The sequence below is a fragment of the Diabrotica virgifera genome, chromosome 9 (assembly GCF_917563875.1).
Source record: "Diabrotica virgifera virgifera chromosome 9, PGI_DIABVI_V3a".
In the NCBI taxonomy this organism is placed as follows: Eukaryota; Metazoa; Arthropoda; class Insecta; order Coleoptera; family Chrysomelidae; genus Diabrotica; species Diabrotica virgifera.
This window is the reverse complement of record NC_065451.1, coordinates 68,432,244-68,445,685: the sequence shown is the minus strand read 5'-3', so window position 1 is coordinate 68,445,685 and position 13,442 is coordinate 68,432,244. Positions and strand designations below refer to the sequence as shown.

The window sequence follows — 13,442 nt, the reverse complement described above, 5'->3', positions numbered from 1 at the left end:
TTTGACATTATACAATTATATTTTATTACATATCACAAAAGTAGACTTCAACCTAGCAATTTTACATATAAGGTTTTTCCTAGTGTGCACTCTCAAATGTGTTTTTAAACTGCCTGCTTCGCTAAACTGCTTAAAACAAATTTCACACTTGTAAGGTTTTTCCCCAGTGTGCACTCTCAAATGTTTATTCAAATGACTTTTCTGAGAAAACTGCTTAAAACAAATTTCACACTTGTAAGGTTTTTCCCCAGTGTGCACTCTCAAATGTGTTTTTAAACTGCCTGCTTCGCTAAACTGCTTTTTACAAATTTCACACTTGTGAGGTTTTTCCCCAGTGTGCACTCTCAAATGTATTTTCAAACTGAATGCTGCGCTAAACTGCTTAAAACAAATTTTACACTTATAAGGTTTTTCCTTAGTGTGCACTCTCAAATGTATTTTCAAATTGCCTGCTTCGCTAAACTGCTTAAAACAAATTTCACACTTGTAAGGTTTTTCCCCACTGTGTACTCTCAAATGTTTTTTCAAAGAAACTGTTTCGCTAAACTGCTTAAAACAAATTTCACACTTGTAAGGTTTTTCCCCAGTGTGTACTCTCCAATGTTTATTCAAATGACTTTTCTGAGAAAACTGCTTAAAACAAATTTCACACTTGTAAGGTTTTTCCCCAGTGTGCACTCTCAAATGTGTTTTTAAACTGCCTGCTTCGCTAAACTGCTTAAAACAAATTTCACACTTGTAAGGTTTTTCCCCAGTGTGCACTCTCAAATGTATTTTCAAACGGATTGCTGCGCTAAACTGCTTAAAACAAATTTTACACTTATAAGGTTTTTCCTTAGTGTGCACTCTCAAATGTATTTTCAAACTGCCTGCTTCGCTAAACTGCTTCAAACAAATTTCACACTTGTAAGGTTTTTCCCCAGTGTGTACTCTCAAATGATTTTTCAAAGAACCTGTTTCGCTAAACTGCTTAAAACAAATTTCACACTTGTAAGGTTTTTCCCCAGTGTGCACTCTCAAATGTTTATTCAAATGACTTTTCTGAGAAAACTGCTTAAAACAAATTTCACACTTGTAAGGTTTTTCCCCAGTGTGCACTCTCAAATGTGCATTCAAATGAATTTTCTGAGAAAACTGCTTAAAACAAATTTCACACTTGTAAGGTTTTTCCCCAGTGTGCACTCTCAAATGTGTATTCAAATAAATTTTCTGAAAAAACTGCTTAAAACAAATTTCACACTTGTAAGGTTTTTCCCTAGTGTGCACTCTCAAATGTGTATTCAAATGAATTTTCTGAGAAAACGGCTTAAAACAAATTTCACACTTGTAAGGGTATTCTCCAGTGTGCACTCTCACATGTGTTTTCAAACTGCCTGCTTCGCTAAACTGGGTAAAACAAATTTCACACTTATAAGGTTTTTCCCCAGTGTGCACTCTCAAATGTGTATTCAAATGAATTTTCTGAGAAAACTGCTTAAAACAAATTTCACACTTGTAAGGTTTTTCCCCAGTGTGCACTCTCAAATGTTTATTCAAATGAATTTTCTGAGAAAACTGCTTAAAACAAATTTCACACTTGTAAGGTTTTTCCCTAGTGTGCACTCTCAAATGTGTATTCAAATGAATTTTCTGAGAAAATTGCTTAAAACAAATTTCACACTTGTAAGGTTTTTCCCTAGTGTGCACTCTCAAATGTGTTTTCAAATGAATTTTCTGAGAAAACTGCTTAAAACAAATTTCACACTTGTAAGAGTATTCTCCAGTGTGCACTCTCAAATGTGTTTTCAAACTGCCTGCTTCGCTAAACTGGTTAAAACAAATTTCACACTTGTAAGGTTTCTCGCCAGTGTGCACTCTCAAATGTTTTTTCAAAGAACCTGCTTCGCTTAACTGCTTTAAACAAATTTCACACTTGTAAGGGTTTTCTCCAGTATGCACTCTCAAATGTGTTTTCAAACTGCCTGCTTCGCTAAACTGCTTAAAACAAATTTCACACTTGTAAGGTTTTTCCCCAGTGTGCACTCTCAAATGTTTTTCCAAAGAGCCTGCTTCGCTAAACTGCTTAAAACAAATTTCACACTTGTGAGGTTTTTCCCCAGTGTGCACTCTCAAATGTTTATTCAAAAGACTTTTATGAGAAAATTGCTTAAAACAAATTTCACACTTAGAACGTTTTTTCCCAGTATGCACTCTTAAATGTGTTTTCAAACTATCTGCTTTACTAAATTGCTGAAAACAAATTTCGCACTTATAAACTTTTTCCCCAGTGTGCAATTTCAAATGTCTATTCAAATGACTTTTCTGAGAAAACTGCTTAAAACAATTTTCACACTTGTATGGTTTTATCTTAGTATGTACTCTCATATAATGTGTTTTTAAAGAACATTTGAGGGAAAACTGCCTAAAACAAATTTCACATTTATAAGGTCTATTTCCCGTCACAACTTTCATATTTTCATGTAATGTTTTTCCTTCAATGTGTTGACTTATATAATTTTCTTCGTAAGATAAATCTACAATGAGTTTCTCCATAACGTCCATTTTGTTTACATCTTGGAGATAACCTAAAATACAAACCATAATCAAATTGAGGTCATTAACGGCAGGGACAATAAACAAAGAGAAATTTGACAATTTATTTATTAGATTGGATTAGGGAACATCCATGAACTACGACAGGGGGGAGGGGGCCATGAGTGCACATCCGACTTTGACTAGCTTCTACCAGAAAGCAGCATTATTACCTGAAGCATCGTTGGAATTCAAACTCTGTCAATAGGGAACTTGCACATTTTTATTACATAATAATGTTCAGTTTTGTTTAAAAATGAGATTTCCAAAATTTCACGCTTCAAAAACTCATAATAACTTGAAGTACAAATTTAAAATCTTCTGTGTATTTAAACCATTTCAAACGACCCGTGACGTCACATAATTATACTTTATTTATGTTTATGGTTATATTTTTATTTTAATGACATTTATCGTATGTCATTGTAATAATATATACCAGTTTGTTGAGATTGGAGTTTGATACACTTTTTGAAGAAAAGACGGTTTACTATGGAAAATAAAAGGAAACACTATAAGTGTTGTTTAGTGCCATTTTGTAAAAGTACAACTATTAAAACCCCAATAAAATATTTATTGGATTACCAGCCGATAAAAAACGGCGTATAATATACATATTTTGTACTTAATTATCTACTTTAACTTCCCGAACTTCTCAAACGGAAAAATTTTCACCCTTTTGAAAATATGTTGCCACCATACACATATTTACTATAGGTAAGTTATCAGACTGGCCTTTAGAAAACCCTCTACGGTAATTTAAAAAAAATTGTCTTAAGCAATAAAAACACTCAACTATTAATTAAAAATTGTCTTAACAAAAACACTTAAACATTAGTTCGAAATTGTCTTAACAAAAAAAAAAATTAGCCAGAAATAGCAACTATCAAAATATTTATAAAACTGAGTGTCAGTGTCAAAACGAATGCCAAACCTAATGAATTAATGTCGAGGACATCCAATACTACAATTATATGACGTCACGACCAATGAGGGCGCGTCTTGGACTGGTTGCTATAATTTGAATTTTTAATCGTCTTTACATGTAAGTATCTATACATTTTAACGTTTATTTATAAAACACCCTGTATTTTGCAGAATGGTAAAAAACAGTAAATTGTTATTTTGATTTATCAATGTTTACATTAATAATTTGACTTATATTTGACAGTTATATTGTACCTACTTGTTAGTTTTAGTTTTAATAAATTTTGTTGGTTAGTTACATAAAAATAAATTAAGTAAAAATGAAAAATGACTTGTTATTAATTTGAGGAAGGTGGAAAAACCATATGTATAACATGGGAGTAAAGTGCCTTTTCCTCCCTTGAATGATTACTGCCCTCCGCTACGCGTCGGGCAGTAAACTTCATTCTCGGGAGGAAAAGTAGCACTTTCCTCCCTTGTTATACAAATAGCTATTAAGACGATTCGCCAATTAGTTTAAATTTTATTCAATTTGTTTATCGCAAAAAGCTTTTTTCCGCAATGTTATTGTTCAGAAAATAATAATGACATAGCAATTCTGTGGAAACCACATGCAAGAATATTAGTTATGTTTTTAAAGTATTGAAAAAAATCATTAAAAAGTCGTTTTTATCACTCCGAAAAAAGTTTAGTAAAATAGAGTCATTTTTTGGCTTCTAAACAATTTGAATAACTTTGTTAATATTGACTATAAAGTAAATCTACCCTAGGATTTCAAAAGCTGGTAATTTTTTACGAATTTTCAGAAAAAAACTTTTTGCTTGGGTTAGTTAGGTTCAAAGTTAGCCACTTTTATTATTTAATTCGCAGTTACTTCTATATACATCAAGTTCTCCTGTAACAGTGTTAGTTACCATACTACTCCGAAACGGTTTGGCCGATTTTTATAAAATTTTACACGTTTATCCTGTAGGACGTTGAAGAGGTTTTAATCTATTTTTATACCCATAAGTTATAAGGGGATTGCTCCCCTGACATTTTTTTTAAACGCTTTTATTTAGTTCAATAGTTTGCGTCAAATCTTTAGACGTTAATTTGACTGCCTTTTCTCCAATGAAAATGAATGAAAATTTGCGGACACATGCATTTGCGGGAACAATACACGAATAGTCAACAAATTTTTTTTTTTATGTTTATTAATTGTTTAAATAAAAAGACGATTTTAATGGAAAATACTTAAATTCTCTTGTTTTTTACGATGTAAAAACTTGAAACTTTTACGTATTGTAGCTAATGATATGAACCATACATAATTTCACTTTTTGCGTTAATTGTTTACGTTATGCTTCATAAATAAACAATAAAGTTTCATGTTAGTACATCATATGTTTTATACATATTTTAATAAACAAGACGATATATTTTAATCTTTGAAAAGTGTAAGACTAAAAAGTAAAAAAATAAAAAAATATGAAAAAAATTTTTTTTAGTTACGAGTGACTAAAATTAAAAATATTAAAAAAAATCAACTAAAAAGCAAAAAATAAAAAAAAATGAAAAAATCTAACACATTCGTTAAAGAAAAGCGTGGGGCGAAAACCGTTTATTCGATGAAGACGCGCCACGCTTTTCTTTGACGAATGTGTTAGATTTTTTCAATTTTTTTTTATTTTTTGCTTTTTAGTTGATTTTTTTTAATATTTTTAATTTTAGTCACTCGTAACTAAAGAAAAGCGTTTCTAAAAAAATTTTTTTCATATTTTTTTATTTATTTTTTTGGACAAAATTATCTACCTTAATTTTATATGATGTAGACTTAAAAAATACATGCAACCCTTAATTTTCACTCTTCTATCACCAACCCCTATTTGTTAATAGCCATATATATTTACGTCTATAAAATTCTCCTGTCACAGTGTTAGTTTCCATACTTATCCGAGACCGCTTGACCGATTTTTATGAAATTATATATGTATATTCGGTAGGTCTTAGAATCGTCGTAATCTATTTTTCATATCCCTGAGTGATAAGGGGAGTTCCCCCTAACATTTTGTAATATTAGGTGGGGTTGTGTGTACATAACGTACTCTATAAGACTACGAGTACATACAAATCAAAAAAATTATGATCAAAATCCATCAACAAGTTCCAACGATATTAATCGCAGCATATGTTTGCAGAATCAGTTTCATTTTTTGAGTGCACGTATTTTAGTAATTCCCCTTCACCGACCACGAATTAATTCCGTTCGGACGCCATTTTTAAAGCTTTATTAACCACTCTGTTGAGGTTCAAAGTTTACTCAAACTTTTACACATAACCTATATATCTTCAACTTCAAAATGGCTCTAGTTAGGTTGCTTAATTGTTATAAACAAAGTAGCCGTCAATTAAATAAAAAAGTGGCTAACTTTGACCGTAATTAACCTAGGCGAAAAGTTTTTCTTTGAAAATTCGTATAAAAATACCAGATTTTCAAATTCAATTGTAGTTTTAGCCTACAGTCAATATTAACAAAGTTATTCAAATTGTTTATAAGCCAAAAATGACTCTATTTTAGGAAAATGTTTTCTGAGTGATAAAAATGACTTTTTAATTATTTTTTAAAATGCGTTGAAAATATGACTATTTTTCTTTCATGTTGTTTTCACAGAATTGCTGTAGCATTATCATTTTCTGAACAATAACATTGCGAAAAAAAAGCTCTTTGGGATAAACAAATTGAATAAAATTTAAACTAATTGACGCATCGTCTTAAAATTTTTTGTGCATTGTATGGACTGTTTGACTCAACTTTTCGTGCAATATGAAAGTCCTAAATTCATGTTCGCAAAAGTTATAGCAAATTATTTATTTTCGAAATTTTAGTTTTATTTTGCAATATCCGAAGCAACAAATAATCGGACCAAAATTCAAAAAACGCTATTTTAAACCTTGGCTCATCTACTAAAAGAAAAATATTATAAATAAGACATTTAATTACCCTATTTTTACCTGTAGCGATTTAAACGAAAAAACTCTCATTTTTGACACTTATTTGTATACCTAAATTTCTCGTCCAAACTGTGACGGGCATTTTTGTATTTATAATGTATTAGGTATATAGTATCCAAAAAACCCATTTTCAACCTGGCTGCTCAAGTGTCCCGAACATGGTATATTTTTGCCTTATTTCCCTGGTGTATAACCCACCAGTACAAACTTGACGGCAAACAAATTCAACAAATTTTCCTCATAATATTAGTTTTTTCGCTACCGTTAAGTTTAGCGGGAAAGCGCTGTTGCAAAATAAAAAACATATACAGCGAGTACGTAAAGGTTGGAATAAATTCATTTTCTCGAGAATGGACGACTTTGGAAAAAATCCCGAAACAGGTCAATTTTTATTTTTAAATTGCGACTATCTGGCATATATATCATATTAGTGACGTCACCTATTTGGACGTGATGGCGTCATCGATGATTTTTTTAAATGAGAATAGGTGTCGTGTGATAGCTCATTTGAAAGATAATTCAATTCTCCATTCAGTAGTATAAACATTAACATAATTGGCGCCAGATGGCGCTAGCCACCTACTATCATCAATTCGGTTGCAATGTGTGGGAAAAGCTCTCGATGCGAATCACTTAGAATATGGAGAACAGTGCCTACGTTCTTTCCGATGAGGCTCCAATAAGAGCCGAAAATCGCGATTAAAGGGACTGGACTGCACTCCGTATTCTAATTGAAAAGTAAGATTGTTTTGCCTTCGCATTGCAACTGAATAAAAATGGTATACATTTTTATTTTATTAACATAATTATTTATACAGGGTGTCGAAAATAAAAAATTTTTTGAAATAATTTATTGTAATATATTTAATTTAGTAATTTATTTAATTCAAAATACATTTCACTGCTCTCAGAAAACAGAAAAAAATGTTTATTTGAACAAATTATTGCTTTTCGGTTAAATTAAATGCTCAAATTGTCAAGAGGCAGTTGGTGGTTGCTTTAATATTGAATTTGCAAAAAACAATATTTTTTATTTGTCAAACAAACATGCTTTCCTGTTTTCTGATAGCAGTAAAATGTATTTTGAATTAAATAAATTACACAGATTCTTCTTATGTTAATAAATTTAATTAAAAAAAATTTTTGGACACCCTGTTCAAATAATTATGTTAATGTTTATATTACTTAATCGATAATTGAAATTTCAAATGAGCTATGACACGACCCCTATTCTCATTTAAAAAAAATCATCGATGACGTCATCACGCCCAAATGGGTGACGTCACTAGTATGATATATATGCCAAAAAGTCGTAATTTAAAAATAAAAATCGACCTGCTTCAGGATTTTTTTCCAAAATTTTCCATTCTCGAGAAAATGAATTTATTCCAACCTTTACGTGCTCATTGTATGTATTTACCACAGCAGCTATCGGCTATAGGCAACTGAAAATAAGATTGCAGCGCCAAAGTGAGCAATTCTAGAACTATAAATATTGACATGGTCGTTGGTGTTTTGCATAAGTTTTGTATTTATGTTGTTCTGAAGCTATTTTCTTGTGGCATTTTTACAATTTTAACTATTTATTATGGGAAATAAGCCACAATATTATTAAAAAATGATTTTTATTAACGTTTTGGGCGTCGAAACGTTAATAAAAATCATTTTTTAATAATATTGTGGCTTATTTCCCATAATAAATAGTTAAAATTTTGTATTTATTGAATGTTAAAATAATTTTTAATAGTAATATTTCATTAGTAAAGTTTAATAGGTTAATAAGTTTTATAATAAGTTTAATAGTAATAAGTTTTTAATAGTAATAAGTTTAATAGTGATAAGTTTTCAATAATAATAAGTTTTAAAACCTAGTAGATATCGTTTGTGTTATATTAAATTTATTTTGTAATATTAGGACTTTTATCGTGAACGGCTGTAATTATTGTGTATTTATTTTGTATCTTAGAAAGACAATACGTATATTTTTTTCTCAATTCAGTGTAACCCTGTTCAAACAATTTGAGGTAAGGCTAGACTATAATAAAAATTTCGAATTATTGGTGCATGTTATAATTATTATGTTAATGATTAAATAAGCATTATTATACTACAGGATTCTAGTATTTTTAGATCAAAATGGCAAGACTAAGGTTAGTTGAATATTTGGACTATCTTGGGGGCACAAATACTTCTAGAAGTGTCTGTGAAGGCGAAGAAGTATTAAATGCTGGTCATGTAATTTTATGTGGAAAATCGAATTCTTCCACTTCCGATAAAATTCTGATATACGCTTTGTGTCTTCAAACTAGTGCACTTCCTTCAGATCCACATAAAATTCGAGGAAAACTTCAATGCAATTCAGAGAAAGTCACCATCAAAATCAAGAGCATGTTTTGTTCCTGCAAAGCTGGAGCTAGTGGTAGATGTAAGCACATATCTGCTGTTTTGCTCAACTGTACAAGGTATATCATTTTACTATTCTGTGTTATTAATTTTTTAATATACTCTTTTTTTTGTTTTAGGGTAAATCTTGAAGAATTGGAAGTAATTTCCCAAACTGATGTGAAATGTGTTTGGTCAACACAGAAACATGTGACACAAGAAAAATACAAACCTGTTCCCATAAAAGATATGCCATGTTTCAAAAATAAAATTGAACAGTGTCACTTAGAATTGGATACCAATAAATTGCATAATTTTTTCATGGGCCAGTTACCTCAATCTGCACTTTCTAAACTAAGTAAGTTAATAATATGTAATACTATGTACTTAGAATATTTTATACTATAATACCAGACCTTTTATGTGTGTAAAATTAAAACAAACTTTCTTTTTTCAAGTATCGGAAGAAGAGAAGTTGCTGACATAATTGTGGACAAAAAAGTAGGATTTGACATAAATGATTATTATATCCAAGCAATTTTGGACAATGCTTGTCAATCTATAGTAATGTTAGAATCTTCCATCATTTCAATATGTAATGAAAACGATTGTTGTAGTGTTGTTTTCAAAACTTTTTAATATGACTTCTGATACCATCTTCAATATAAATCAACAATCCAAAGAGTGGCATGAACAGAGAAAATACCGAGTAACAGGTAAAGTTGTATATCGATGCCTCGGAAGCCAATTGGTTTAAGTCAATAAATGTTTAAAATAGGATAATAAGATGTTTATGAAAGTAGTTGCAGAAAATTAACGAGTCATTAAAAATAAATAAACTGTCTTTATTATATAATAAAAGGCTGCTTCAAGCATCAGTCTCAAACGGTTTGAAACCATCAGCGAATAGTCGACCAGCACGAATAGAGGGGATAGCACTGGTGACTGTATTATGTTCTCTCAATGACCAACTGTTTGCTGACGGTTTCTGACTAGTTTGACTGTTTGCTAGAACAAACCTATAATAACTTATATTCATAAATACACACGAGGAAATTATAATATAATAATGTGTTACATCTCATAAGTCATTTTTAAGGAGAATGTGACTTACACTGTTCGACTTCTGAAGCATCCATATAATGTGTTATATACCGTACTTCTAATGCGTTATTGTACTTTTTGTATTAATATATTTTTTATAGGTTCCCGAATATATGAATTATATACATATTCGAAATCTGAGTGGGACAACAAAGCCTCAAGATACTTTTATAGTAAAGGCTTCAGTAATAAGTTTACCAAACATGGTGTGAAATACGAGGGTGATGCTAAAGATGCCTTTCTTTCTCAAACATCCCTTCAAGTTGTGGATTGTGGAATGATTGTTTCACATTCTAATCCTTGGCTTGGCTATTCTCCAGATGGTGTGATCTTTGAGAACAACAGACCTGTTGCCCTACTTGAAGTGAAATGTTTATATCAAGGTAATGCTCATAAAAAATTATTATGAAATAAAGCATAAATTTGGTGTTTTTTTCTTCTTGTGCTCCACAAATAGGCTATTGCACAGTTTATATGATGGAAAGTGAGATATTAGTAAAAGTGTTTTTTTTTATCTCTGTTGAATACACTCGGGTAATTGAGTCACCTAATTTTAAAATATATTATATGTGTGTGTATTATCGATTTTCCTGACTGTTATCCATTAGCTGAACTTATTTAAAATATATAGGTAACTATTTGGAGAGTATGGTAACAATAGAAAATGGAATGGAAGCTTAAGAATAATTTCGAAACTAGAGGCATATCGCTTATTAGCACAGCTATAAAATTGTATCAATTATCTTGCTAAAGAGGCTCACTCCATATTCCGAAGATACTTTAGGCAACTACCAATGGGGCTTTCATGCTGGAAGCTCAACAATAGATCAAATATTGTTAGGCTGCTGGTTCATAATAATGTCTAATATCTCAGACTAAAGGACCATGTATCCTAGAAGGTATGTATATACTGTAAGAATAGCCCATTGAATTATTTGAAAATAGTACCTCGTGGTCCCAGTTATTTGATAGGAAGTGATAAAATAAAAAAATTGAATTTTTAGTCAAATGTATTTAGAAACTATACAATATATAATACAATGTATGACATACTTGTTAAAAAAATTATGCGTGAACCTCACTAAAACAATCTACAAAAACGTGGCTGATTTTCTCAATATAAGGCTTTATATACAAAAAACTAGTTTAATAACATTGGTCTCTAGAGGTACATATATGAAAATATGGATGGCAGGGAATGTGTTAAGTACTATAGGTACATTTCTCATACCATATTCATACAAACTTAACCTTCTAGGATGTTAGCCAGACCACTACACCTGTTATATGAGCCGTTAAAAACCAGAGTGGTCTAAGTCAAGAATTTCATTTTACATTTATGTCAAGAATTTTATTCTGTTTAACAGTAATCTATTTTGCTAAAAAAAAATTGAAAAATATTAGTGCATCCACTAGGGTGGCCCAAAAATTTCAAAATTGTAGAACATCCCTAGGCACCCTCTCATTTTTTTACTTTGCCTAATAGAAGTAAATCCCTAAAGTTTCAATGTCATAGGTGGAGTGGAAAGCAGTGCTCAAAGTCTTCAAAGTTTTGAAAATTTCGCAATTTCGTCGAATTTTCAAAAATTAATATCTTACATTATTTTTTTGTTTCAGATGCTGAAATTGTGAAAATTGTGCATTTAAAGACTTAAGTAATTGATATATATATATATATATATATATATATATATATATATATATATATATATATATATATATATATATATATATATAAACTGATAATATTTGTCTTAAAAGACTATTTTGTTACTAGTAGAAAATACGAGTCAAGTGCAAAAAGTGAACAAAAGTAAGAACTGTGATTTGTGCATGTGCGTAGTCATGGCTTCGCCCTCCACTTCAACGCGTAAAGCAGACAATATTTTTTTAATTGGAATAAGAGAATTAGAACCCATATCTCAGTTGAACCAACTACCTTCTGTAAGGCAAGTTCTTCTCAGATTTCATTTTTTCCTAAACGAGAAAAAATCCATAAGGAATGCTAGCCACTTAACCTTGGAAGAAGTGATGTCAGTATGGCAAAAGGCTGCGATTCCTACCAGATTAAAAAAACATTGTATTGAAAAAGTTGAGAAAATACACAATGAATGGCTTATGCTAAAGAAAAATAAAGGAAGAAACTCCGATGCCCAGAACAAAAGACAAAATCTGTTTGTAGAGCAGCTCGATCAGCTTTTTGATATTGCTCACAGTGAAGCCCTGGTTATGTGTAAAGTAGATGAGGACAGACAGTTTCTAATAGATCAAAGAACTGACAGAAAAATGATCATAACATCAGAAGACAAGGAATATAAAAAAAAAACAGGAGAGAATCCTTGAAAGAAAGTTAAAAGAACAAAAAAGACTTCAAAAAGCTCAAGAGGGAACCGCTTCGCCTCTGGTGACTCCGACTGCTTCCTGCCAAAGTTCAGAGGATGATTCATCAGATGAGTGTACTCCAGTAAAACACAGCTCATCAGAAGAAGAGCTGTATAAACCATCATCATCATCTTCGGCATCCCAAAGAAACAAAAGAGATTCACACACAGACTTGTCATCTCCACCAATCGCAAAGAGAAGTTTGTTTTCCACACATGTTGTTAGTGCATTGGATCGCAACAAAGTTTCTGATAGGGAAGCTTTAAGATTAATGGCTCCTATCGCAGCAGCTCTCGGTCATGATCCCAGTGAATTGCCGCTCTCAAGAAGCACTATTCAACGGGAAAGGAAGGAAGCACGAAAAACTATATTTCAAACTATTAAAGAATCTACCTCTTTTGATAATCCCGTCATTGTACACTGGGATGGAAAAATTCTTCTTGATATTTTGGGAAGTGACAAGGTAGACAGTTTGCCTGTCATAGTATCTTGTCCTGCTGACAATACAGATAAATTGCTTGGTGTACCAAAATTAGTTGGTGGTACTGGTGAAAATTCAGCTAATGCTGTTTACAAAAAGCTTACTGAATGGGGTTTGGGTAAAAAGGTAGTGGGTATGTGTTTTGACACAACATCTGTAAACACAGGGTTGAAAAATGGAGCTTGTGTTCTGATTGAACACCTAGTTGAAGGAGAATTGTTATGGCTAGCATGCAGACACCATGTTTTAGAGATTGTACTCAGTAAAGTATTTACTTTCTGTTTTGGTCCCTCCAGTTCACCTGATATACCTATATTCAAAAGATTCAAAGCAGCATGGCAATATATCAGACAAGATAGTTATCAGTCTTTGGGAAACATTCCTGGCAGTGAAGATTTCAAACAATCTGCAGTTGATGTTCTCCAAGTTGCCTTAAAAGGCAAAAATCAGCCTCGGGATGACTATATGGAGTTGATTGAGCTGGCTTTAATTGCTTTAGGCCACACTCCAGCCAAAATTCATTGGAGAGCTCCTGGTGCGGTACACCACGCCCGTTGGATGGCTAAGTTGTTATATGGCATCAAAATCTATTTGTTTCGTG

The 13,442-nt window shown here is 31.5% G+C and overlaps 1 protein-coding gene across 3 annotated transcripts in view; it reads right to left on the bottom strand.

The window, feature by feature from the left end:
• Nucleotides 1-13,442, bottom strand: part of LOC126892202 (zinc finger protein 271-like) — a 52,369-nt gene continuing 38,927 nt past the window's right edge. For 2 of the 3 annotated variants that reach the window (XM_050661705.1, XM_050661706.1), the window contains exon 3: nucleotides 1-2,564. In XM_050661705.1, the coding sequence (XP_050517662.1) occupies nucleotides 16-2,564 (2,549 nt within the window). In that variant the 3' untranslated portion in view covers nucleotides 1-15. The remainder of the gene's footprint in view (nucleotides 2,565-13,442) is intronic. The other variant, XM_050661707.1, reaches the window with a different exon arrangement.